This window comes from Pararge aegeria, chromosome 16 (assembly GCF_905163445.1).
Source record: "Pararge aegeria chromosome 16, ilParAegt1.1, whole genome shotgun sequence".
In the NCBI taxonomy this organism is placed as follows: Eukaryota; Metazoa; Arthropoda; class Insecta; order Lepidoptera; family Nymphalidae; genus Pararge; species Pararge aegeria.
In genome coordinates this window covers 15,270,899-15,297,411 of record NC_053195.1, presented here as the reverse complement: position 1 = coordinate 15,297,411, position 26,513 = coordinate 15,270,899, and the positions used below count along the sequence as shown (strand labels likewise).

Here is a 26,513-nt window from a genome sequence, read left to right as displayed (position 1 = left end):
CAATTTGATTTTTGCCGTAGAGTTAGTTGAAAAGACGGAGAGTATCATAGACTACTTTGTATGCTTATCTTCTGGAAATTTTGCATATAGTTGGCACCCTTGAGACAGCCATGGAATAAATTTTATCACGGTTTAATATAGGTAGTATATAATTGCTTTAACATGCGGACAGACGGGCAGCGGACGAATTTATTTATATTTTGCTTTCATCCATATAAACGATGCATCCACTTATCTTAAGGCGAAAAGTTATCTCTATGAACTTTGACTGCAAACTTGATTGATAAATTATATCCATATTAATATTATCAATCGAAAATGTGTTTTTCTGTTTTTGCTCGTAACCTATATTCTGCTCAATCATTGTCCAGATCTTAATGAAGTTCGGGACTTCAACAGTGTTACGTGCTAGGGTTCGAAGATTTGGTATAAGAACTCCTGATGATGCTTGTACGTCTTAAAGAACACACTTCCAATCAATTGGTCGTGGTCAATTTATGTCACACTTAGGTATTACTTGTTTCACTAAAGCATAACTTCGATGTTACTTCACTTTCCAGAGCTGACTGACTGAATCGCGACGGGCATCTGCTTTTATACAGCTTCGGAGGCCTTTCTTTACTCGGAAATTGTTACTAAGAACGAATAAGAGACGTTTCGCCGTACAGTGTAGGCCGTAGTGCACCAGGCCAACCCATTGCGGATTGGTGGACTCCACGCGCCTTTGAGAACATTATGGAGAACTCTCAGTCATGCAGGTTTCCCTTACGATGTTTTCCTGCACCGTGGAGGCAAGTGATATCTTAATTGCTTAGAACGCACATAACTTAGAAAAGTTAGAGTTATACTAACATAGTAAATCGTGCAATTGTTAGAAAACTTAAGCACTTTACTAAACTGTATAAATTAATTTTTGCCACAAATATTGTTCTTTTGCTACAATTGATTAAATTAAAAAAAAAAACTTTTGTAAATAATTTAATTATTTGTGTAGAATATCTCATTCTTCCTACTTTAACAAAACACTTCGTAAATATTCCGACGTTAAGCAACGTTATCAAAGGGATTATAGTATTAACATCAGGGAAAAGTAGTAGAAGAAAAATAATAATTACAGAATACTAAATACCCAATACTTAGTACGCCACTTGCCTATAATTATGAATAGCCTACAACAGTCCAATGTTGGACTAAATGCCTCCCCAATGGGAAGGCTTTTCCATAAACACCAAGATGGGCAGACAGTTTGGTAATCGTAGTTGATGGTAGTAGTACCACAGAGGATGCTGTTGCCCTTTCTCTGTTATATTCCCTTAGTCCTTCCTTAGTTAGGAAGAGGAGCTGGTTACAATAGATCTGCCATCACCACACCTTGTATCTATAGTAATAGATCAAATTTATAGGGCCCGAACAGTCACATAGTCGACCAAAAGTGCTGGTTGTCTCCATGTTTCTATCCACGAGGCGATGTCTTGCCAAAACCGAAGACTAGCTTTTCTACTTGTATTCTGCCATGGCTTTGGCTTCCCTGCCGACGTCACGCCATCTGGGAACTCAGTGATGCCTCCTGCTGCCACCCCCAGACTTAACACGAACTGAAACAACGGACTATTTTTATTCCACTCCTAGTTAATCTTTTAAGATGGTAACGGGCCAACCTTTTAGGGTTATGGCAGCTATATTATACCCCTATTAGTTATAAAACCCTTATCGGTTTTCAAGCGACATGGTAAATCGTGTATTGGAACGTCTTTGTCGGTAGTCGGCCAAAATCTCCCAAACAGACCAAACCAGGTGAAATTCAGGAATAAAATTTCCAAATTGCCCCTGCCGGCGATCAAACCTCCCATGTATAGACACAGCGCTCTCTACTGCGCCAGGGAGGTTCCTGAATTTATAATGATCTGGAGAATCATAAACAAGAAACATAAGAACCAGTATTACTAGTCTATTTTGGCTTGTTAAAAGCTTCTGCTCTGAGCGTTAGGGTACCCCAGGGGTTAACGTTGGTACCGACACTGTTCATACTTTATATCGATGGCATGTTCAACACTAACAGCATCCATAGTTATGCTAATGACAGAAGTAGCTATTCCCCTTTTATAACAAATCTACATAGCTTTCTCGCGTACGGCTAGTAAAGTATAGAAGCATGACTTTCAGGTGTTCTTCTTACTTTAACCCTAGTATGGTTAAAGTAATGAATAACAGGAAAAAAATTTTGGATCACAGATTTCCATTAAATAATACACAGGGCGTGGACAGTCACATATTCGGCGAGACTGCTGGTTAGTAAAATTGCAAAATATTGATTATTTATTGGAAACAAACAGATGCTCAGTTTCTTACCGACTTCTTCTCGGTGTGGTAGAGTCACACAAACATACAATCATGACGTTTAATTTTTTTTTTATGCTTACATGGTCGTCGAATGGCGCTAACTTAGATCCAGTAGCGAGTACACTACGAGGTATATCACATGAGGTAGAGAAAAGATCCTTTAAACTGTTACTTGATGGTGTGATTCTGGTCCATTCTTCACCATCCACTAATAGCGTTATTTCGTCTGTAAAATGAGAATTCTCATTAGATATATTTTTTAATTGCTTTAAGATGGTGATTGAGCAAATTTAAATTTTCATCCCCGTCATTATCAGCCTTTTTTTTATTTATTAACGTCCAGAGGCCACTTTTCTTATAAGAGAGAGGGTTTTAGAGCATATACCCAATTGTCGAAATTAACGATTAGGATTTAGGGTCCCGGGCGTCTAACAAAGAGACAAAGTTTCTTTAGCCATTTTAGGTATACTCGTTGGTTAGTCCTATATAACCTCTGTCCTGCCCAATGGATGGAGGTTACCGTAAAGCTTCCGCAAAGCCTAGAGCGGCGTAGTGGGAACAATTCCCAATTATTATCAGCAGATACTGCAGCGGAGGGATTTATTTTTGACACCTTTGTTTTGACACCGCTAACCGCATAATGCGAACATAACATACCTGGTGTCCATCGAACAGCGTAAATATGATAATCATCGCCCCATGGTCGACTCGAAGTTTTGTTTCTTAGTAAAATGTCACGGCATTTTGCATCCATCAAAACGCCTCCAAAAAGCAACTGTGGTTGGAAATAAAAGTAACGCAAGTTCAAATAAACAATTTTTAAAGAAGTCACATAAAAAATACTGGTTAATATATATGATAAATAATAATAGTTATTTAACGTATTTTTTTAAAGTAAATTTCCAAAAATATCCATTGACATCCTATGATCTATTTTACAAATTGGCAAAAGCCCTATTTCATTCTCAGGGCACACAACTCTCACCACTCACAAAAATAGGTTAAAAAAAAATATTCTTACTTTATTTCCAAAATCAGCCGTTCCAACGGATAGCTGGCCGTTTCCTCGAGCTCCGGCGACCCTCAAAACCCCTGAGGCATAATTCAAAGAGCCATATTTCTTTAAGAAAGACTCCAACAGTATATCTAAAAATCAAATTTGAATTTATCGATAAAGGCAAAAAAATGCTATACCAAAGTTAAACAATATTAAAAAAAAAAAATTGAAAGCGCCAACCCAATCGGCAAAGTATCTATGGAAAAACACTGCAGACCCACCGTATTCCTGAACGTATCTCAGATATTATACGAAAAAAAAATCGTTTTTATGTTCAATAGTGTACAGGCCACTACGTGCACCGAATACGGCACCGTCAGCAGTCGTAATAGTAACAAGCTCAGTGCATTTTGGGCTGCTTACTCATTGTCAAGATAATTCTATTATTATCAGTTATCAAAGTAAGTACTATCTATATATCAATCTATTCGAGCAATTCTTTCACATTTATCATCCCTCCACAAAATACACCCATCTTTACGGTCCTTCGATCGGGATAATTCTAGAAAAAACTAAAAACTTCATATAGTAAAATTTAAAATAAAAATTCAACGAAAAGTATACAATTTGGCGGCCTTATCGCTATATAGCGATCTCTTCCAGGCAACCAAAGGCGTAAAACACAGCTCAAGAAGAGAGATGCATAAAAATTAACATATTATATATTCATAAATACTATATATATTATATATATCATGGCTTATAAACCTACGACAATGGTTTGGAAGGAGCACCAAATCATTATTTAGAACGGCGGTATAAAGTGGAGATGGCCTTAATTATTGCAAACCTTTGAAAATGGACTTTAATAAGAAGATGAAGAAGATATACCTATACAAATGGCAAATTCAGAACTTGCCATTCTTAAGTTGATTTAAAATAGGTAAATATAAAAAGTACCTGGATATAGCCAATCTCCTTGAGGTAGTTTGGCTCTGATCTCTACAACGCCGTACGTGAAGGCAAATGCCTTGGAAGTCAGCTTGCCACTCACGATCGGCGGCAGGATACTCGCTCCCCAAGCTTCCGTACGGCACTTCGTTGAAGTGGCTGTACATCTGTAAGCATTTCAATGCGTTAAAATGAAATCATGAATAGCCTATAACACTTCACTGCTAGACTATGAGCTTCTCCTAACGGGTTGCCCGTAATCGGCACATAGGACAAACGGGTTGGTGATTGCAGTAGCCGGTAGTAGGAACACAGAAGACGATGCTGAATTGTTCTCCATTAAATTCCCTTAGTCACCTCGTACGACACCTATTCAGTATCGTATTTTGGTGTCTGTCCAGATAATTGGGGTCCATCAACGCTGCGTTTACCGATGCGGGGTTTCCATTCATGAGACCCTAACGACCGTCAGTAACTTAATTTCTTCTACAGATCCCCTCATTTCCCTGATTTGATCCGCACGAATACCCAGAGCACAGCTCTCTCAACCGGTTAGTAAGTGACGCAACCACCATGTTAATGTGACAACAGACAGCTCTTAAATTCTTAATTCTACTGCATTAAGAACTGTCTCATCTTTCCGTCTCCTACCTACTAAATATATACCCATCGCAAAGGTGTCAAAAGTATGACCAATTCTACGTACCCACTAAATAAATCTAATGACCCCATCTCTATTGACGAGTTGCTAAAACCTGGTATGTTTTGTTGCAGCTTGGGTTCAATGCGAAGATATCCACCCTGCACCGAGACTGTTGGCACGTTGAATGGCCGCTGATATGATACGAATGGGTAATCCTGAAAAAAGCTAGAAACATGACCAAAATTCTGCAATTTAAATAAAAGTTCCAAATTTTGTTCCAGTTACTGGTTATGTAGCTCAACAGCTAAAGCTTAGTAATCATTCAGCTAGAGCCCATTTTGAAATATAATGGAAATACCAATATCTTATCTTCTTAAAGATTTACCACAAAATTTGTGTCTAAGTTTACAGTAGGGAGGGAATAAGGGAATAAAAAAACATTTTTTTTCTGGGCGGGATTATCTGACTTGGTCTCGAGATTTTCACTTCATAGTAGGTACAGTTTTGAAGGCTGGGGTCTTATGGGTGGAGGTCCCGGGTTCTATCCCAGCGGGGGCTGTTTGGAAAATTATTTCCGAATTTTCGCTGATATGGTTCTCTGATATGGTGGGAGGCTTAAGCCTTTTTTCAAAAAAAAATCAAAAATTCAAAATTCATTTAATTCAAGTAGGCCTAATATAAGCACTTTTGAAACGTCAAGTCTGTCTGTTTGTAGTGACTCTACCACCACTTCGGAAGGCAGATTCTACCGAGAAGAAGCCGGCAAGAAACTCAGCAGTTGCTCTTTTCCAACATCAAAAATTTACATTTTATATTTTAACATTCATTTTTCTATCTTGTGAGAGATGAAAGCGGAGCCGGATGCTTCCAAGCAACCTTGTCATTAAGAAACTCATCAATTGTACAATAACCTCGCTGTAATAAATGTGTTTTAACACATTCTTTAAACTTATGCATTGGTAGGTCCAAAATTACCTTAGGAATCATATTATAAAAGCGTATACTCAATCCCACAAATGACTTCTGCACCTTTCGCAGACGATATGCAGATGTCACTTATTTATGACCATTTCTTGTAAGTCGCCTTGGCTAGTTACCACAGGCTAGTATCAACAAAGACCTACCGCTAAGCGATATAGCGTTCCAATACAATGTCGCATAGAAAACGATTGGGGTTTGAAACAGGTTAGCTCGCATTATCAATTACCTCCAGATGAGATTGCGGTCAAGAGGTAACTTGTAGTGGAATAATAAATAGGGCTTGAATATAAAAAATCTTACAGGTTCATCAGGTATATATTGTTCAATTTGCCATACATCTTCTCGTAAGTAATCAAACTTCTCTTCAAATATGATCTTTCCGGCGCACGCTTGGCCGTTTCTTACACGTGTTTGGGTGGGTGCACAGTCGTTTGGCCCGGTACTAATAGGATCTTCTAAAACTGTAAAGATATATATAATTTTTTTTTCTGCATCTTACCTTATAATTCTGAAAACTGTTCCAACGCTAGTCTCCTCTGCCATAATAGAGAAGATAACGAAGGGTAAAGCCTGACCGGGGAAATAAAAAAACCTGGTCTAGAGGCGCCACTATTGGATGGCAATTCATTTGACACACATTTATCAGAGCACTTAAGTGAAGAGAAGAAAATTGATCGATGCTTGTCCACATTATAGCAAGGTTTTTTTATTTTCCAGGTCAGGCAATAATTGGCTAGCGTTGAGAAAGAATTGAACCATATTTTTGTAACCGAATTACACACATCACACATCTTTAGGTTTGATAACAATAAATATGTGTAATAAAAGCAGAAATTAAGGTAAACTTAAATTATTTTGAATATTGCTCAAGTTTTTGGAGATAGATTAAACGTGCTATCGATGTTCGACGATAAAAAAGAAACTGTAGGTATATTTTTTTCTTTATGAATAAATAAACAAATAAATACACTACGACACTACACACATCGCCATTTAGCCCCAAAGTAAGCGTAGCTTGTGTTATGCGTACTAAGATGACCGATGAATATTTTTTTATGAATAATATAGATAAATACTTATAAAATACATATAAACAACCAGACGCTGAAAAACAATTCTGTTCATCACACAATCATTCTCCAATTGTGGGAATCGAACCCACGGCCTTGGACTCAGAGAGCAGTGTCGCTGCCCACTGCGCCAATCGGCCGTCAGTCTTTATATTAAAAATTATCAAACGATGGAGTCAATACAAATGGCCGCCCGGTGTCCATCAACATGAGGCGTAGCTTTTAAGCCTCGCATGACATGGTATAACACCGGCCGGACAGCATTGCTGTTGGACAGCAGAAATAAGCGTGGCGGCAGTACACGGACTAACTCTATCACATAAAGCTCTACTGCTTCTAATAAATATACTACACCTCGTATAGTAACGGCCCGGTGATCTTTGACGTAGTCCTTTCCATAGAGACAAAGACATCTTGCCGGACTCTGCAGATTCGATTTTCGGATGGACACTTGCCGCTAACCACCTGAGGGGTTGCTACGGCGTCACCGGGGGAGTGGGGCGAGCACGAAAGCTCACCATGAGTAGAGCCCCAGGGCTCGACGACATCGGGGGGAGAGTCGGAGACGTCGACCCGAGGATGCCTCCTTCGAGGGCTCGGACCTCGGCACGGTTCGACGTTAATCTGAGTTTTGATGGACTTTTGGACTAATCATTGTTTAGTCCGAACGCCCCCGTGACCGTGGTAAGGATCCACGTCCGGATGACGTCAGAAATCAGGGCCCTCGTCTTGGACTCTGCAAATAGCCCACCTGCAGCCTTAGTACACGATTTGCGCGCTCGAAACAGTGCAGTAGTCGTTTTCGAGTATTAAAATCTTTAACGTCAAATTATTTTGATCTTATATCACTCGTTTTAGAGTCGCAAATCCTGTACTTCTGATTTTTATTTTATAAAAGTTCTGACAAAAGTCCGAACTGTAGGCAAATTTAATGCTTAACACAAGCCAAATACGAACCATTTTACTCCGCGGTTCAAATATTTCCATACTCGAAAGCGACTTCTCGATTGCGGGCAAGCAAATCTTGTATTACGGCTACTGATATTAACCATCTCCTATAAACAGAGTAAGTAACACTTCACAGGTCGTCCAGGGAACACGTCCCAGTGCATTTCTATGTCCATCAACCCGAGACGTAAATGCAAAGCCTTGTACTGTCTCAAAAAGGTGTAGTACCTTTGTGGGACCATTTTTATCTTGTAAACATATACCTCGCACAGTAAAAGTAAGACGATCCTTGACGTAGCCTTTCCCATCGTTAGAGACAAACACATAATAGTAGATAACGTCCCCCACTTTCAGCTGCAGATCAAGATCTTCATACATCCAAAGTCCATCCATCGGATTAGTTACTTCCCCGGCAATAACCCCGACGTCATTGCTCCCTATTTCCTTATTGAGGTTTCCTTGGAAAACGAATAAGCTCACTCCTCGAGAATCTGAAAAACGTATCGTAACTAAGTATTAAATTACTTCTAAGTTTATTGGAAGTTGGAAAAGAGAAACTACTGAGTTTCTTGCCGGCTCTTCTTGGTGGAATTTGCTTTTCGAACCGTTGGTAGAGTCACTACAAACAGATATAATTGAAATTCTAAATGTGCTTATAAACTAGGCCTACTTGATTTTTTTTTTTATTCCTTATTATAATCACTTAAAGTAGTGTCATTTGAAAATGACACTTTATTACACATACTGACAGGATTTGAACCGGCCTATCTCTGGCAATCGCGGCAATCGAGCGCTTTAACCAATTAATCTAGGTACGGCTCTCCTACCGCCGACACCGAAATTAGTATATGGCTTTTATATCAGTGTTATACCGACTCTAGTTTTAAATTTATAAAATTGATAATTCCTCTTAGTATAGGTAGAAACACAAAATAAAATTATTTTATATGACATACTCGTACCTTAACATCCTCTACATCGAAAACAGTAAAATTGAGGGCGTTAATAAAGGTAACAGATTCGGAGAACAGAGAGTAACATAGTTTTATCCCAGGAAAACAAACGGAATTTGTAAAAAAAAAACGTTTTAAATGCGGACTAAGAATGCGGGCCACACCTAGTCAACAATATTAAAATAACAGTACTTTAAGCGATCCTCAATACTCAATGCCTGAAGGCCAAATTCTTCGCACAGTGCGTGTTGCCAGTGATGACCTATGGCTCCGAAACATGGTGGCTAACTATGGGCCTCATAAGAAGGCTCAGAGTCACTCAGCGGGCGATAGAGAGAGATATGCTCGGAGTATCTCTACGTGATCAAATCAGAAATAACGACTATTATCCGATGTCAATAATCACAACCGGGGTAGACTTCTATAGCACTCCATGGCACAGGGATGCAACACATTGTGCGGAATCACTTGGCGGCATGACTGTGCCGGTAGCAGCTAAAATTACAGTCATGCAAATTTCCCCCGCCGAAAACCGAACTGAGCACCTCCCATTTACAAGACTACACCGCACTTCACTGCACTAAGCAGGTAGTCGAAAACGGTAGGCCGTGCGTAGTGACTCTACCACCGGTTTTTAAGGCCGATTCTACCGAGAAGACGCCGGCAAGAAACCACAGCAAATCTATGTCCTATAATTTGAATAGATGGGTTGGCACATTGCTTCCTAAAAATATAAACTATCCAAACATGGTGAATTATTAAATTAAAATCACACACATCGCCATCTAGCCCCAAAGTAAGCGTTCCTTGTGTTATGGGTACTAAGATGACTGATGAATATTTTTATGAATAATATACATAAATACTTAGAATATACATATAAACACCCAGACACTGAAAAATTTTCATACTTATCAAGTCATCACACAAAACATTTTCCAGTTGTGGGAATCGAACCCACGGCCTTGAACTCAGAAAGCAGGGTCGCAGCAAAATTTACCAATCGGCCGTCAAACAGTTTGTGTCAGTGTTTGGACAGTTTATATTTTTTGGGAATTTATAAATATATAAATGTTAGACAATTTGCATTTCAATAAATATCTAAGTAAGTACATTAATTAAAGTTAATGGTAACGTGTACTTATTGCGTAATTAAAACATAAACATCCAAACATCTTTACGTGTTAGCGTCTTTTATATATAGATAACTTCTAGCTGTTGCCCGTCACTTCGTCTGAGTTTGAAAAAATTAAAGAATTCAGTATCGCTAAACCTTAAATGAGGGATTTGCTGCTGTTCGCTGAGTAGTTCTGTCCTCTACCTCCAACCACATTCATCTGATCTACACAAATTCTTATCAATATTATCCCCATCCCTATCCCTATGTAGGGATACTTACTAATATAATAAACGTCAATGTAAGTTTGTTTGTTACGCTTTCACGCAAAAACTGCTTAACCGATCCTCATGAAACTTTGTACACATATTCTTGGAAGTGTTAGAAGTAATATAGGATACTTTTTATCCCGACATTAAGCTCGGTTCCTTTGGGAGAGGGGATGAAAGTGTTTGACGATTTTACACCATTACTCCGACAAATTATAACAGATTTAAATAATTATTTTTGTACTATAGAGGTTATAATATGTGTTTAATTTTCCCCAAACTTTGTGTAGATCTGAATGTGGTTGGGGATAGAGGACAGAACTCCTCATTTAAGGCTTAGCGATACTGAATACTTTTTAAAACAAAATCAAACGCAGACGAAGCCGCGGGCAACAGCTAGTATCATCAATAGTTTTCTCAGCGCACATAAAAACTTTGCCACTTTCGGTTCAGTATTGGAACTTTCATAATGATCTTTTATATTTTTGAAAAAAATTAAAGCCTACGGTAATTTTTAATTGAATTTTTATCGGTAAAGAAATTGTTATAATCGGTCCAGTACTTTCAGAGCCTATTCGATCTTTCCTCTTTACAATTAGTATAAATACGAGACATGGTGTATAATTGTTCCCTATGTATGTTCGGTTTAGCGTACTGATCTTGACGAAATTTGGCGTAAACATAGCCTGTATCCCGGAGATGATTTTAATGATTTTTAGCCCAGAAATGGTTAAAAAAAAACTTTAATTCTATGCAACATTAAGCTACTTATAAACTTGTATCTTACCTGGAATAGAAACCCTTATTCCTTTTGGTTTCAAAGCCTGTATAGTGACATCCGGTATGGTATATTGTGCACTCACTAGTTTAGCGCATGCTAAATATAGAAACACGAGACGACCAAACGCGTCTAAAGCCATTTTGATACTGACTGGACTGGTTTGTGTTTACCTAACAACAGAGATTCCCAAATATTGTTAATATTTGGAACCAATTGAAACTAATGGGGTTCTAGATTCAAATATTTAATTTTTGATATGATTTTTTATATTAGATGCACCAATTTAAGCAAAAGAAACAGAGCAAGGCTGTCCTCTCAAAATGGAAATGGTGGCCATAGTCCATCACGCTGGTCAAGTGCGGGTTGCTGTTGCTTGTTGCTTAAAGTGAAAAAAAATATTATTACGATTTATTATTATTGTTATTCGATGAAGATAAAATTAGTTCTGACGACGTGATTGGACAGTCACATACAAAAGTTTCACTTCGAAAAAGATAAGCACATTATATTTTTTTTGGTGGATCCTGTCTAAAACTAGATTGCAATTTTCACAGCAATTTTGTTTTAATTCAACTACAAGTTAGCCCTTGACTGCGATCTCACCTGGTGGTAGTGATGATACAGTCGAAGATGGTAGCGGGCTAACCTGTTTGGGAGTATGGTAGGTCATACCCCTAATAGGTTTCGCGACATCGCAACGGAACTCTATATCGCTTAGCGGCACGTTTTTGCCGGTAGGGTCGTAAATACCCACGGCCAAAGACTGAGTAACCAGACCAGAGAAAGTTCTGACATTATAAATTTTCTAAAGGGGATACTGCCGGGAATCGAACCCGGAGCCTCCTACTTAATTTCACAGCGCTCACCGTTGCGCCAAGGAGAACGTCATATTTACTTTTTTATTCGGTTTAGGTGCTTGATGCCCATCCTGTCTCTGAGAAAAAGGGTGAAGACAATAAGAAGAAAGACAGACAAAGGAAGTTTTCCCCGAAATTTAGCACAGCTATTATTTGCATATTTACTAGACAGAGATATTATCATCGGTTTAAAACTAGAAAATTAAAAAAAAACAATCGCGTTCTAAGTCGCGGGTAATTCCCCTGCCCAAGAAGTTATTTTGAATCCGACGTTCCGAGACTTGCGGTGATTAAGTATTAGTTCATTCTTTATAGGCGATAAGCGAGCTTAGGTAATTTCCCTCAAGTATTCGTACTTACTTACTATGAAATAGGGTTTTTTATGGTACCGCAACGCTAGAGTATTATTTATTTATTTATGAATATCCTTAGTATACTAACAGCTAGCCAAAACGTATACTAAGTCAGTTACAGATGTGCATTACAAAAATATTAGTTCAAATGTCTGAATATAATTTAGGAACTTAGCTAAACTTATATAAAATATATGAATTTGTTGGTGCTGAGCAATCATATTATTAAAAAACGAGATCGCGCGAAATGTTGGAGCATTTCGAGCATAGTGCGTACGTAACGAATCCTTAAAATCCTACCACAGTGCGTTTTAAAATCCTACCTCAGATTTTAAAAAAATAATGTCTTCTCCAGCAGCAGGGCTAGCACGAGCGGGAGATAAAAATTATATCCCCCGATTAACGTGTCCACCTGCTAATTGCTAAAGTACGGGAACATAGAATAGGAGAAGTTTACCCCCGTTTATTATTAGACATATATTATTTGGATATTATTTCCACTTGTGCGCCAGTGCTCTGAGAGTTGATACTTATGTAGCTTTATGTTATTTTTTACGTAGCTGATATAAATTACGCTAAGATTAGTTCAACGGTTGAGGAAAACCTGAGTAACATAAGTAACATACTACATAACAAATGTTACTTTACTACATTACCTTTTATTTTCCCGGGATAAAAACTATCCTATCTCCATTTCCGGGATGTCAGCTGTCCCCAGTGGCGTGAATAGAGGGTATGCACAGGGTATGCAGATAATATAAAATGAAGAAAATCTCCAGTACGATTAATAAATACCTAAAGGTAGGCTTTTTATAACTCTTACAATACCTATTCTTAAGTTTTTTATGACTCTTACTTGAGATTTTCTTCATTTTATATCATCTGCATACCCCGTGCATAATTTCATCAGAATCGTAACAGTGGTTGAGCCGAACATAGGCAACAAACAAACACACTTACACTGTTATAATCGTGAAAGGGTGTAGTTTGTAGTATGGATTTTTAGTAAAAACGAGAACCCTTGCACTATTTTGTCTGTATGTCACAACTTCATTTCTCAGTTACCACTTATTACTTTAGACTTAAAACTAAGAATGGTAATGGCAAATGAAAAAGAAACAGTAATAGTATTTTTTTCATCTGTGGCTTCGCCATTCACATTTCTTACTCACATGAGTAAGTAACGTGACAGTTTGGGAACGAACTGAAATAGATAAGCGTCGATTAATATAATTTAGTGACAGGAAAAAATATAAACATATCTTTGAAACGACTCACTATTTAGTTGAAATCAACAATTAAGTTTTTTTAATGTTTATAGACGAGCGCTAGACTGCAATCACACCTGATGGTAAGTGATGATGCTGCCTAAGGTGGAGTGCGCCTGCCTAGAAGATGCCTATTCACTCTTGATTTGAAGGTACAAAGAATACGTATATACGAAATATATTTTTTTATGTTTCCGAAGGTTGACATTTCTCCAACAGAACCCACTGCCCACACTGAGAGTGGTTAACTCGGTTTTATCATCTTCAAAAATATATAATACTAGCGGACCCCAGCGCCATCTGTCGGGCTGATTTGTGAATCTAAACCAAACAGGGTGCCACCCAAACGCATACCGAAAAATTCATTCAAATCAGTCCGGCCGTTTAGGAGTTCAGTGACATACACACGCACACAAGAAATATATATATAAAGATATAATAACCATCGGACGTTAAAGTTCTTATTAAATATAACTTGTTAAGCTCAGTATTTGAAAAAAGTTTTTTTTTTTTGGGAAGTTGGTTAGTACAATGCATTATTTAGTGGACATGTCAATAGGGGCCTTTTGCGATCTGCGTGTTTGAAAATCGACCTTAGGTAAGAAAAGAGATGGAATAAAACGGCATTAGTTATATTTCTAACATGTATAATTCTCACACAATGTTCCCTAATTATTTTACGTAAGTACAGATATGAAAACAGTACAATAAAGACTTATATATGAAGATTTAAAAAAGAGTCTACACTTTATGTAATACTTTTTTTTAGCAAATATTACTATTAAACGTTTTATACAGATTATTTGATGATACTTTTGCATAAAAAATAATTCAAAAATTCCCACCAAAACTTATTTTTCATAAAAAAAAAATATTTACACAAAATCAAAACTAAATAAACTATAAAGTAATAGTCTAGGCGTGCTATAACTTATTCTTTGGTTGGCGAGGGAATGTATTGTTTCGATTAAGGAGCAGACGTCCTTCCCAAGAGCTGGCGCTTATTTAGCCCAACGGCTAAGCCTAGCAATTCCAAGGGGCAATAGCTGGCGCATTTTGGGTACCATGACCATAAGTGAACAGTTAGACGGCTTATATTTATTGTAAATATTAATTTTAGTTTGTAGTTATTATTTCCCTAGAAAATATATTTTTCCTTAATAAGGAATAAAGCTTCAGACGTCCCTCAGAAGCACAGACCTCAAAAATCCTCAAGACCTCATACTTTTTTTTTATTGCACTACAAAACTGCATTCTCAGTTGGACGAGATAATGATCTAGCTATGTAACTGTTCCTCATAAATTTATATGAGTTGTACTGTCAAGTTAAAAGTATAACAGTAGCTTTAGTAATTACTAACTAATGGTTAAAAGTTTTAACCATCAAGTATTTACTAAGTAGCACTTATGACATGACAAATCAGTAACGCTTTAAATTATTTTGCCAAAAAGTATTACACAAATGCAAACTTTATAAAATACTACAAGTACCAATTAAATTGTGTAAACATTTCTCGTACATTTTAACTTTTTTTATATTACAGACCGATTTTTCAATCTCTATACTAATGAATATCTAATCATTTGGTAGACTTCTCGTAATATGTACTGAGGCTGGCTACCGAGGGGCTTTTAGTGGGCAGAAATCACCACATAACCCGAATCGGTATCGAATCGGGTATCTTTTAAGAAGATTTACCCCCCTCAACAAAAAAAAAAGACTTCTCGTATAACAAGTTTTATAGCGTCAAATTAATTCCTCAGAGGATAGAGACAATTGAAAAACCGACCCTTGTCTATGACAGAGATATCTGATATCTTAACAATAGAGAGACAAACGCTACGATCTTAGCAAGTAATACATAACCAAGCCAACTAAACGCATGGATCGGAATCCCCCTTCCCGCTCGCATACCCGTCGTGATCACACGCACGTTTAATAGAATATTTATAATTTAGAATATCCATAGCCTAATACACTAATATAGACATATATTTCATCCATAGACTAAAGGCCTCTACCAACTGTAGGTTTTGCCCATAATCACCACGCTGGGTAGACGGGTTTGTAATCGCAGTAGATGGTAGTAGATGATAGACGGGTTTGTTATAGTAGTAGCACGGAGGACGGTGCTGCGCTATTCCGTTTAGATGCGTACTACACCTGCGGAAAGTGGAGGGGTAGTGACAACCGTACACGGCACAATAGATTGACATAATATTTATTTTTTAATAAAGTGTTATTTACTACCAACACTCGGGAGGTAATATGAAATATTATAAGCAGTTGATAAAAAGGCATATATTTTTTTTGCATGTTGGCAGTACTACTCTGGACGAGCTGTCACAATCTGACACAACCTTACCGAGGTTTGGTGTAAAAACACGAATTCATAATTTTTTTTAATGCATTTATATAAAGATAGATATTTGCTCCAAGTGTAGTGTAAAACACTATAATAAAAAACTACGAATGTTCCTATAAACCCTTGGGAATTTATTCAGGTCGAAAAGTGAAGTTACCTAAGTGATCTTAAGACTGCATAATCTAAGATGGTAGCGGGTTAACGGGGGTTTGTTTTTTTCTATGTATGTAAATATAAAAAAAAATCATATATTTTTTTGTTATTCGTACCCGAAACATGAGGCAATCTACTTGGCTTGGTCTGCAGCATACATTAAGCTAACCGCACATTTTTTCAACCAAGAATGCTCGTGCTCAACTATTAACGGAATGGAAAGCAAAGATGAGGCCCTGGGGGTTTGGCAGATATCTAGTTTGATCCACTCTTGCTTTATGGCCTTCACGCATCATATCGGATCAAGACTGGCTCAACTGAAATTCAAGCAATGGAATTTGAAGTTTATGTCAGGTATTATAAAGCAAACTTTTCAATGGTTTTAAAAATGCTATCAGTCATAGTAAAATTCGAGCTAAATTTGCTACTATCCGCGAAAAACACCAAAAATCTATTTGAATTGAATTGACTTATGGCAATTGTATCATCTGAGGATGCTCCGGTGACGAAGAAATACGTACGTAAAGAGCCGGCCTGTTTGATGTGGAATATAAAGATTTATAAATTACACCAAACAGATTCTCCTGCTTTTTGGTTGCTCCTGAATTGTAATAATTTATCATGGAATTCCGCCATGGAACATAAAAGTCTAGTCAAGCTTAAATTTGAGTTGAATATGTGTCGAGTCGATATAGTATGCGAAGGTTATTTTAGTACTAGACAAAAAACGTAGACAAAGGCTAGTTATTACTTCTCTTACGAGGGGAGGCCTATACCCAGCGCAGTAGTGAAATTGACAGACATTTGGATGGATATGCGTTCGTGCTTATAAATGGGCGATCAGCTTAATGATATTTCTATAACTAGCTTAGAATATTCACTAGTGTTTTTTATTTAAGTATTTAAATTGCCTATTGATGTCTCAGAAATGCTTTATTTTCTTCACAATAGTAGCTATATAAGACAGTAATATCAGCAGCATAATCACAAACGTGCATATATATAACCCATATCAAACCTTAAATAACAAGACACTAGAAATGTTGTGTTGTGTATCTGCCGCGAACGTGACTCAGAGCACAACAATTGTTATTTGATATTAGAAAAACATTTATAAAGTTAGCGACTCTACTGTAATTATTAAACTACATTGCCTCTTACGCTCTGAAGCAACTATACATGCCGTTGTGAAAAACAGAAATGTATGCATCCTAGCGCATAGTATTTCCACCCCGAACATCTAGTGATACGGCTGCTGAGAGCCATCGTTCAGCGACAAATGTTTTCTCTTCAAAGTGCTAAGTGACATTTCTAGTGCTTGTTATAAAGATTACTATGGTGCCAATAAAGAATAGATTTATAAAAGCCGACCGATGTCATTCTATCTCTTTCGCGACAATATGCCCGTATGTTGTGCGAGTGAGATAGCATGACATCGGCTGCCTTTAATGGCGCAAGTTATACAGGACACAAGTCCTGGCCGTAATTTGAATAAGTTAAACCTGAAAATGTGTCGTACTATGTAACGAATTTATTTTTGTGGTTAAAATCACCACCCCTAAGGGTTCTTTTATAAGTTTTAACAATAAGAAGGCAATATGTTGATACAACTTAGTTGTGATATTATTTATTCTAACTAATGAGAAAACGTGCATATGTTTACACTACATTCAAGTTGTAAGCGTTTTGCACTATACGTGCCGCACGCATGTGTGGAGTTTTTTTTGGTGACTATCTCTATACTTGTATGATACAAATATCGAAAAACGACTTGTTTGCAAGTATGCGCACCAAATATGAAGCACGCATGAAAAATAAGGTGGGTACCTCAAAAACTATTGGAAAGCGATTGATTTGCAATCATAAATATGCGCACCATATGTAGAGCACAAAAGCTGTACCTACTTTTGCTAAATTATTCATTGTAAAATGATATAAACCAACAAATAACATGAACATTTTATGTCATGTTGTTTAAATACTGTATTCAATACATTTTGTGAATTCATAGTAGGTTTTTAAATAGGTACCCACAGAGATGAGTTCATCGTAATATTAGAATTAGATACTTATAAAATATATACATAAAAGTGACTCGTAATTAAGGTATAATCCATTTTTTTAATGTTTTTCATTCTAAAGGATATATGTGAGTTATTCATTTTACATTATATCTTTTAATAATAATTAATATTCGAATCTTTTACATTTATATTCTATATAAATTACAAATAATATATCATGCGGCATGCATTATAATAACCGTTAATAATAATAACATTTATTCGAATAGTAGAAGTTCATCCATTTTATTTATTTTACACATCATAAAATAGGCTTTCAGCTCATTACATTATTTCAAAATATTTTTACAGTGAATGCGAATTCTGACGACAAATTCATGCTAAAATAAGCATTGCTGTTGGTGATTTTGGTAAAATGACAGTAAAACTCCATACAAATGTATGGATGTAATATCTGTTTCGAAAAAGGGAAAAAAAGATGACCCTACATACAATTTGAAATGCTCATATTTCTTAATCATACAATTAATTTCTTTTAGGATAACGTGATTTTAATTATTTTTAAAGCTAGACATACAAACAAAAATTTATTTTATCAACATTCTATTAAGTGCGAACGAACAACTAACTATGAACTGGTTAAAGATGTGGATTTGAATAGATAAATAAATATTTAATATGCAATAAATTTATTTAGGAAAGTAAACATATTGTTTAGATTATATTATGTACTAACTTTATAAATAAAATATTATAAAATAACAGATACTAATAATTATAATTATTATGCCGTACCATTTCTTTGACTAATGTACTTAAACTTAAAGACACAAATTTAATAGTATACAAGTTTAGTTTAAAGTTTAAATACAACTATACAATATTGTAGATGTTTCTACAATATGAAACAAATGTTTCGGTTACCTTTTTTAATTACATAAATAAAGTGGTAGAAAACATGTCGTGGGACTTGCATGACACTGGTTATTTTATCAGAGAGTTTTAAGAGATAAAAGTTTAAGAATTGGATCATAATCGAGGTTTAAAGCACTCTACTTTTACCGCAAATAGTTTATTTAATTTTAAGTGCATCTTTCATCTTTCTCGCATATTTACAGTATCTTACGAGATATATATACGGGTCCGAATTATTAAAATGAAATAAAAATAACATTTTTCTTTTGTTATCAGATTTTGTTTACTATATTACTTTTATGCACAAGGGCATAATCAAGAAGTTCAAGAGCATGTGAGTTGATTGATGAAACTATGCTACAGCGATACAGGGAAAAATCTATACACATATATTAATGTTTCAGAAACATTAACGATATTATTAAATACATGTTTGATGGTCTAAATGAAACGACGTATATTAATAAAATATCTACCAAATATTTTCTTATTAGTCTATTATAGATACTTTTCTAATATCCTATTTAATAAATAACTAAGTAAAAGTTTAAGAGTTATCAAATTATTTAATAAGAGACAGAAGGTACAGTCCATCTTTAAGTCTAACCCTTATCACAGCCCACACAATATCTTACTCCAAGCCAACCTTTCGATAGATAGATATATAATCTAGGATAGAAAGAAATCTAGAAACTCATATTCACAAATATATCCCACAACATCTCTCTCCTACGCAGTGTAGGCCAGAGATTTGTGTCCTTGTTGTCCATAAATCTCAAAACTAAATAGATTTAGTCTAAAAATAATGCTATCCTACTCATTGCAAAGCATTATGAAAAGAACAGCGCTACTTTTAAAACTGTCAATTAAGTGAATAGTTACTTTGCGGAAATCCATAATATATTAGCTTAATTTGCTATACTCCGCAAACAGGAGTATCTGTACGGTGTAATTTATCACACACCAAACAGATCCTCAGCAATGTACCCTCTACGCACGTTTCGCTCCGAAACCAGAGCATCCTCAGGAGATGTTGGCTTTACAATGATTTATTGTTAAGCTGTTCGCGGAGTATAGCAAAAAAAGCTTAATTTTCATAATATATTATAAATAAATAAATAATAAATAAATATAGTACGACAATATGCACATCGTCATCTAGCCCCAAAGTAAGCGTAGCTTGTGTTATGGATACTAAGATGACTGATGAATATTTTTAATAATGTAATTTCGAAAGATTCCCATTGGTCACTTATTGCACGTGACACGTAAAAACATTGTACATTGGGTGATGGTATTAACACCTGATATAAATTTAAATAAAAAGCATACAATTACAACTAAATTTCATTTTATTCAGTACATTTAACATGTTATGCATAACAAGTCCTAGCATTACAAATGTGTCATATAATATAACAAGTCTAAATTTTTTACTAGCTTACGAGTGTGGCTATAGTTTAAGGAGAAAGAAATACTTATTTCATTAAAAATGTTATATTATTGTATGTAACATGTCAAACAACTGTTTTCTATAACTTTAAATGTTATATTATAATTATTCAATATACATAGGTAGTTAAATTTAAAACACCTTTCATATATTATTTTATTAGGAGTGTTAAATAAGACTAAATAGGTTTATTCGAAAAAATATATCTAAATCTATGACACTGGTGAGATGTCCAGAAGTACTGGGGCGATAGTAATTATTGCTGTTTATTTTATTAGCATTAACATGCGAATTTTTGTCTTAGCATGTTAATTGTTATTGATGTTAAAACTCTAAAAAACATATATTTATTTTTACAAGCAAAATAACTTTAGCAAATTAATTTTACACAAGTTCTAATTTTTTTTATGATAGGTTTGATTGTGCTTAACTTAATAGGCTTTGAAGATGTTACATTGCAAACGACCTACGACCTACCTACTGTTAGGCCTACGGGGTTGACAAATTCATTAATATTAATATATTACATAAAATATCCTACAAAAAAGAAATACTCAAAAAAATGCATTTAATGCTGATTCCACACTACGCATTTTTTATTTAAATACTGAGAGTTCAAATGACGTCGCACATGCACAAAAGCACTGCCTAATGATTTTTTTTTATAATCTGTAACGGGGAGAGGTTTATCATTTGACCTATCAAATTGCCACTCTCGTGGAAAACCCCATACACCAGTGTAACAATTTTTGTCATGTTCATGTTGTCAGGCAATGCATGAATACCGGAAATAAACGCCAAATCCTTTTTGGTCACCAGTGGCGTACGAGTTATAAATACTTAAAGAGTAGAATTTTAATAACAATGCTCATCCTTGAGTTTTTTATAACTTGTACTGGAGATTTTCTTTGTTTTATATCATCTGCATACCCTGTGCATACCCTCTATGTACGCCACAGCTGCTACTGGTTCTATGTACCCCTGGTATATATAGATCATGATAAAATAAAAATGTTAATAAATACCCAAAGACACGAATATAAGCGTAAACATTAAACTACACAAAATACTACACTTACGTTACAAATGAAATCAATTTAAAACTATAAATATTATTAATAAATACTGAGACAACACAACACAACTGGTATTCCATACCCTAATTATGAGTATCAAGCATAAACACTAACATTAAAGTAAAATACACCTAACTTTCCTGTATTTAAACTTGTAAACTGATTGTGCTACTGATTTTTTTTTCGAAAATATCCGGGTGTTGACAGATGAACAAACTTAAACTGTATAAAAAGAACGATTAGGTACATTTTACTCTGTGATAACTACGATAGTAAGCATGCAAATATCATAGAAAGGGAATTGTAGTATACAGAATAATAATAAGGTTTCTTAATACATATTTAAACATAATATAATTCTCATGTACGTTAGTTCTGTATATTACTGAACTCCTAAACAACTGGGACCCTTGTAGCTTTAGTTTTAAGTTGACCAATTTAGATATCGCTCTCAACTCACTTGTATGCCCTATTTTACATGTTATGTACACATCAAAAGTGACATTTATGTGCCTATTTGAATAAAGAATTATTTGACTTGGAACTGGACCAATTTTGATATTTTTCATCTTTATATAACCAAACACAGTAAAATTGTTTCTGTGTGTTAAAATTTGCTTATCGTTTAGTTGCTGCAAAGTTTAGCTCATCTTTGGTATGACCATTTAGATATGACTTTTTCAGCCAGGTAGAGGGCTTTACAAGGAATAATCTAGGGTTTATTTCCACAAACAATAATGCCCAATTGCAGACATACTGTTGCAATTTGCAAGTGATCGACAGTAATACATTTAAATAGGCCTATCCACAACCACAGTAATCCTACTGTGCCTCCAACCTAAAAGCTTCAATCAAACTCTTAGAGTGGATATTTGAAGCTATTTAGGGTGGGATACAAGGACGGGGCGAGCACAAAAGATCCTGGAGGGTCGCAGTGCATCCGCTGAAGCGAGCCTCAATACAAGATAGATAATTAGGTTATTGGGTGGGCTGGTTTATAGGTCGGTTACAGCACATAACTTGACCAGACCAGACCTCCTATGAGAAAGGACGCCTGAGTTACAGCCTTGAGGAATGTGATGACAACATTACCTTATTATTACTCTGCAAATACAGAATATAGATTACAAACGAATAGGAATATCGATTTTGCCATCATAAATAACAAACGGTGCCCGTCTATCACTACACTGACAGTTTTGACTAAACTCACTTTCCTCACTTCGAGTGCTCACTTGAGACACGCTGTTCCCAATTCCTTCACAGAAACACTGTGTCACTTTCACTTGCCCGCTCACATTTTCACTGTGTTCCATTTCTGTGTTGTTCAAAACTTTGTAAACGTCACTATTCACTCTGCAGTGTTCTCTTGTGTTATGTTGTCCTTCGACATGGTGGTTTTCACTGTGTCCCGTTTCTGAGACTTTGTAGTCACTTTGGTCTCTGCAGTTTGTACTGGTGTCATGCTGGCTGGTGACACAGTGAATTCCACTGTCATGTTCTGTGACGTCACAGCGACAAGTCGCGCCGTCTACTGCGTTTTCCTGTCGGACTCGTGTCATACAAAGTCCAAAGCGTCGTGGGCCTTCGTCGAGAAGGTACCAAGGGTGCGCTTCTTCAGTGTACGCTCAACCAGTTTTTTGAATTCGCTAACTATGAATACGCTCGATGTGAGACAGACTAGGAATATGAGATCTGAAAAAAAAAATATACTGTTTTAGAAAGTATTGCTATATCTGACGCACTGTTTTGCATTTATTTTGAAAATTTTATTGCACATACAGCATCACAGAAGCACACAAGAAAAATACATATATACAGTTGTGTGAAAAGGCGGCCTTATTACAAAAGCAATCTCTAGCAGACAACACTTAAATAATAAATAAATAAATACATAAATATACTACGACAATACACACACCGCCATCTAGTCACAAAGTAAGCGTAGCTTGTGTTATGAAATGAATGAAATGAATGTGAATGTGTTTCATAATAGATGAAACATCATCTTTCATATATCATTCGATAAATACAATATTTTACCAATTCTTTGTTACTACCATTATGTTATTACAGTAATAAATATAAATCCATGTCCGTATAACGTACCATGTCCAGTGAGAGCTTCAGTTTGAAACACTCGCTGCAGCGGCGGGAAGTAGATCACCAGCATCTGTCCCACCAGGCTAAGCGTTACGGCTATCAGGAACATCCTGTTGAATAACATAACTAACATTACAGACAATCGTACACAAAAACTGTAAAAAGTTATTCAAAAAATTAGATCCGGCTCGAAGGACCAACATTTTAATAAATACTCCCTACTTACGTTTATTATGTATAAAATAATAAGAAATATAAGCCACGCCGATCGGCGTGTATCTTCCTATGTGACTTGAATTGCAGTTAGGTGTTAAGACTATTTTTCTCATATATAGGAAACAACGTGAGATCATTGTTGATCATTGCTACATATTAATTCTTATGGATGTATTTATGTAAATATAAGAAAAAATAATTAAATTAAAACAAAATAGAGTTTATCAATGCATTCAATTGAATTAATTTAAAAGGTTTTTAGGTATGGTTCTCGCTCCGGAGATGGGCGATAATAACTGCGACTCAGTCTTGCACTATAGCAGTATTATCGAATTTGGGACTCATGATACACAATATTACCTTATGTTAGCGTTATTTTGTACTATTTTTAAATTACTGTGTAACAGTTTGAAAAAAACTTATTATTATTACCTACCAAACGGAATAATACTATACTAAATATACCAAAAATATGCATCACTGAAGAACGAGTAATTCTTTAGTAAAAAAATATGCAATGTTATTATTGTTTTGCTGATTTTTTGATATCAATCAGTAAAATGTACATTTTAAATTGCCAGGAAAATGTCGTGAGGAAACCTGCATGCCCTGTAGTGGGCCAGTAATGGGTTGATATGATGAGAGATTTAGAGAAGAAGAACTTACTTCATCACATTAACCGATTAGTCCACTGCTGGACATAGGTCTTGTGTAGAGAGTTCCAAAATCCACAGTCCTGGGCCGCTTGTTTCCAGCGGCTCCCAGCGATTCGTTTGATGTCGTCTGTCTACCTCGTTGGGGGCCGACCAATGCTGCGTTTACCAGTGCGGGGTCGCCATTCCAAAACCTTGGAACCCCAACCTCCATCGGTTCTCCGAGCTATGTGCCATTTCCACTTCAGCTTCGCATCTCGCTGAGCTTTCTGATTTGATCACGTAGAGATACTCCCAACATTGCTCTTTCCATCGCCCGCTGAGTGATTCTGAGCCTTCTTATGAGGTCCATAGTTTCGAGGTCAAAGTTTCCCGAACGCTGCCCATCCGAGTTGGATTCGGCGGTTCACCTCTTTCTCAAAATTGGACCTACCTAACTGGATCGTGTGTCTAGGTATATGTACTCGTCTACAATTTCGAGTGCAAAAACTTACTTATTAGAGAAGAATCCGACTTGGAACACGGACTTGGTCTGCGAGCGACACGACAGCGCGTTGAACATGTCGAAGAGAACGAAGCAGGTGAACGTCATTGTTGTATCACGTGGAGTTATCTTGTTGTCTGACATCTGAAAAATAATATGTTACGGATTATTCTACGTATGTAGAGAAAAGGGGGCGTTCATAAAATACGTGAGATGTTTAAGAGGGGGATGGGGGGCCTCCAAATACCACGTAATATTTTTTTCTGATTGAAACAAAAAAAATACTATTTTTGTCCATTGGTCTTTGTACAATAACAATACAACGCGTTTACATAAGAAACCCCTCATTTTGGAAAATCTCACGTGAGATTGGGGATTTACCAGGGAGAAGGAAGGGTCAGAAATTTAAAAAAAACACCTCACGTAATTTATGGACGCCCCCAAACGACACAAACAATAGAAAAAAAGGTATTTAATACATTGAAAGTTTTATTATAACGCATTATCTAGTTTTCTCATTAGGAGCCACCAAGTTTCATTGAACATTAAAATTTGAGATTTTTGTATAATTGAATCAATTAAATCTCCGGATTGAGCCCTAATTTAACTAAAAATACTTTAAAAATTGAAAGTGTACACTGTCAAACTTATATCTAACTTCAGGTTGCCGGTTTTTTGTGACGGTGTGCGCCGCATCGTAAAAAGTGAGCTGTCGGACGGATGCGATTGCAGAAACCGAGTGATATCGGATGTATTCCAATACCAAAACCAAGTTATGGTTTCGCAACTACCTTCATCCTGTAACCATGTGCGCGCGCCTGATTTTTTCCTAACGTATAACTTCAAAAATATGGAAGGACAAAGTTATATTCCCGGCACGCACCTCGACTTTTTTAGTGCTTTGAGAATTTTTAAATTAGAATTTATGAATTTTTTCATGTGAATTTTTAAATTTGAATTTTTTTTTTATTTGAATTTTTACATTTGAATTTTTTAATTTGAATTTTTACATTTGTATTTTTGAATTTGAATTTCTACACAGCTAGCAAATAACCTTACCTCTCTATTGAAAACCCAGAGCGTGCCAGTGATGATGATGGCAGCGGACAGGAGTACGGAGAGCAGCAATGACCTGGAGATTATGCGTCGCTTAGTGTCGCGCGGCCTTCGGCGGAGCACCTCGTGGTCTACTGGCTCCACGCCCAGGGATTGCGCTGGCGGACCTAGAGCCACACGTAATCTGATGAAGTGTATGTTTTTTGTACGGGGTGTCGAAAGATCGCCTGAAAACGAGCGCTGTAGCTGGTCACTGCTACAGCATAACGCGATACTCTGTTTGGGAGAAACAACACCACAGATATGTCACCTCCAACATAGAATAATATTTGTTTGTTTTTAGCTTATTTATTTAGTTACCTAATTTTAAGATCTTTCCATTTTTTTTACTGTTTATGTTCTCATTGATATGTTTTTATGTAGCGTGCACTCTATATATTGATTCCTGTGTGTTGTTTTTTTTTCTCAAATAAAAGATTATATTCT

At 36.1% G+C, this 26,513-nt stretch overlaps 2 protein-coding genes across 3 annotated transcripts in view; both read right to left on the bottom strand.

The window, feature by feature from the left end:
- Positions 1–976: 976 nt before the first annotated feature.
- On the bottom strand, positions 977–11,189 carry LOC120630654 (beta-1,3-glucan-binding protein-like). Its single transcript, XM_039899918.1, has 9 exons — positions 11,057–11,189; positions 8,194–8,421; positions 6,213–6,373; positions 4,995–5,146; positions 4,298–4,455; positions 3,362–3,486; positions 2,998–3,115; positions 2,421–2,566; positions 977–1,595 (listed from the first exon to the last, which is right to left on the bottom strand). Exons 1-9 carry the CDS (start codon positions 11,187–11,189, stop codon positions 1,398–1,400), a joined length of 1,419 nt encoding a protein of 472 aa, XP_039755852.1. The 3' UTR covers positions 977–1,397.
- A 9,130-nt stretch (positions 11,190–20,319) lies between these two features.
- LOC120630252 (calcium-transporting ATPase type 2C member 1) overlaps positions 20,320–26,513 on the bottom strand; it is a 52,576-nt gene continuing 46,382 nt past the window's right edge. The window contains exons 16-19 of one of the 2 annotated variants that reach the window (XM_039899406.1): positions 26,031–26,194; positions 24,982–25,115; positions 23,625–23,728; positions 20,320–23,210 (exon numbers count right to left, since the gene is read on the bottom strand). In XM_039899406.1, coding sequence (XP_039755340.1) covers positions 23,074–23,210; positions 23,625–23,728; positions 24,982–25,115; positions 26,031–26,194 — 539 coding nt within the window. In that variant the 3' untranslated portion in view covers positions 20,320–23,073. The remainder of the gene's footprint in view (positions 23,211–23,624; positions 23,729–24,981; positions 25,116–26,030; positions 26,195–26,513) is intronic. The other variant, XM_039899407.1, reaches the window with a different exon arrangement.

What these genes read in the sequence shown, in the direction of transcription:
- LOC120630654 (XM_039899918.1), bottom strand. Translation starts at nt 11,189, where the DNA reads ATGGCTTTAGACGCGTTTGGTCGTCTCGTGTTTCTATATTTAGCATGC. An exon ending in AATATATACCTGATGAACCT is followed by an intron (nt 5,147 to 6,212) that starts GTAAGATTTTTT and finishes AGCTTTTTTCAG; the next exon opens with GATTACCCATTCGTATCATA. An exon ending in AGGAGATTGGCTATATCCAG is followed by an intron (nt 3,487 to 4,297) that starts GTACTTTTTATA and finishes TTTGATTTTTAG; the next exon opens with ATATACTGTTGGAGTCTTTC.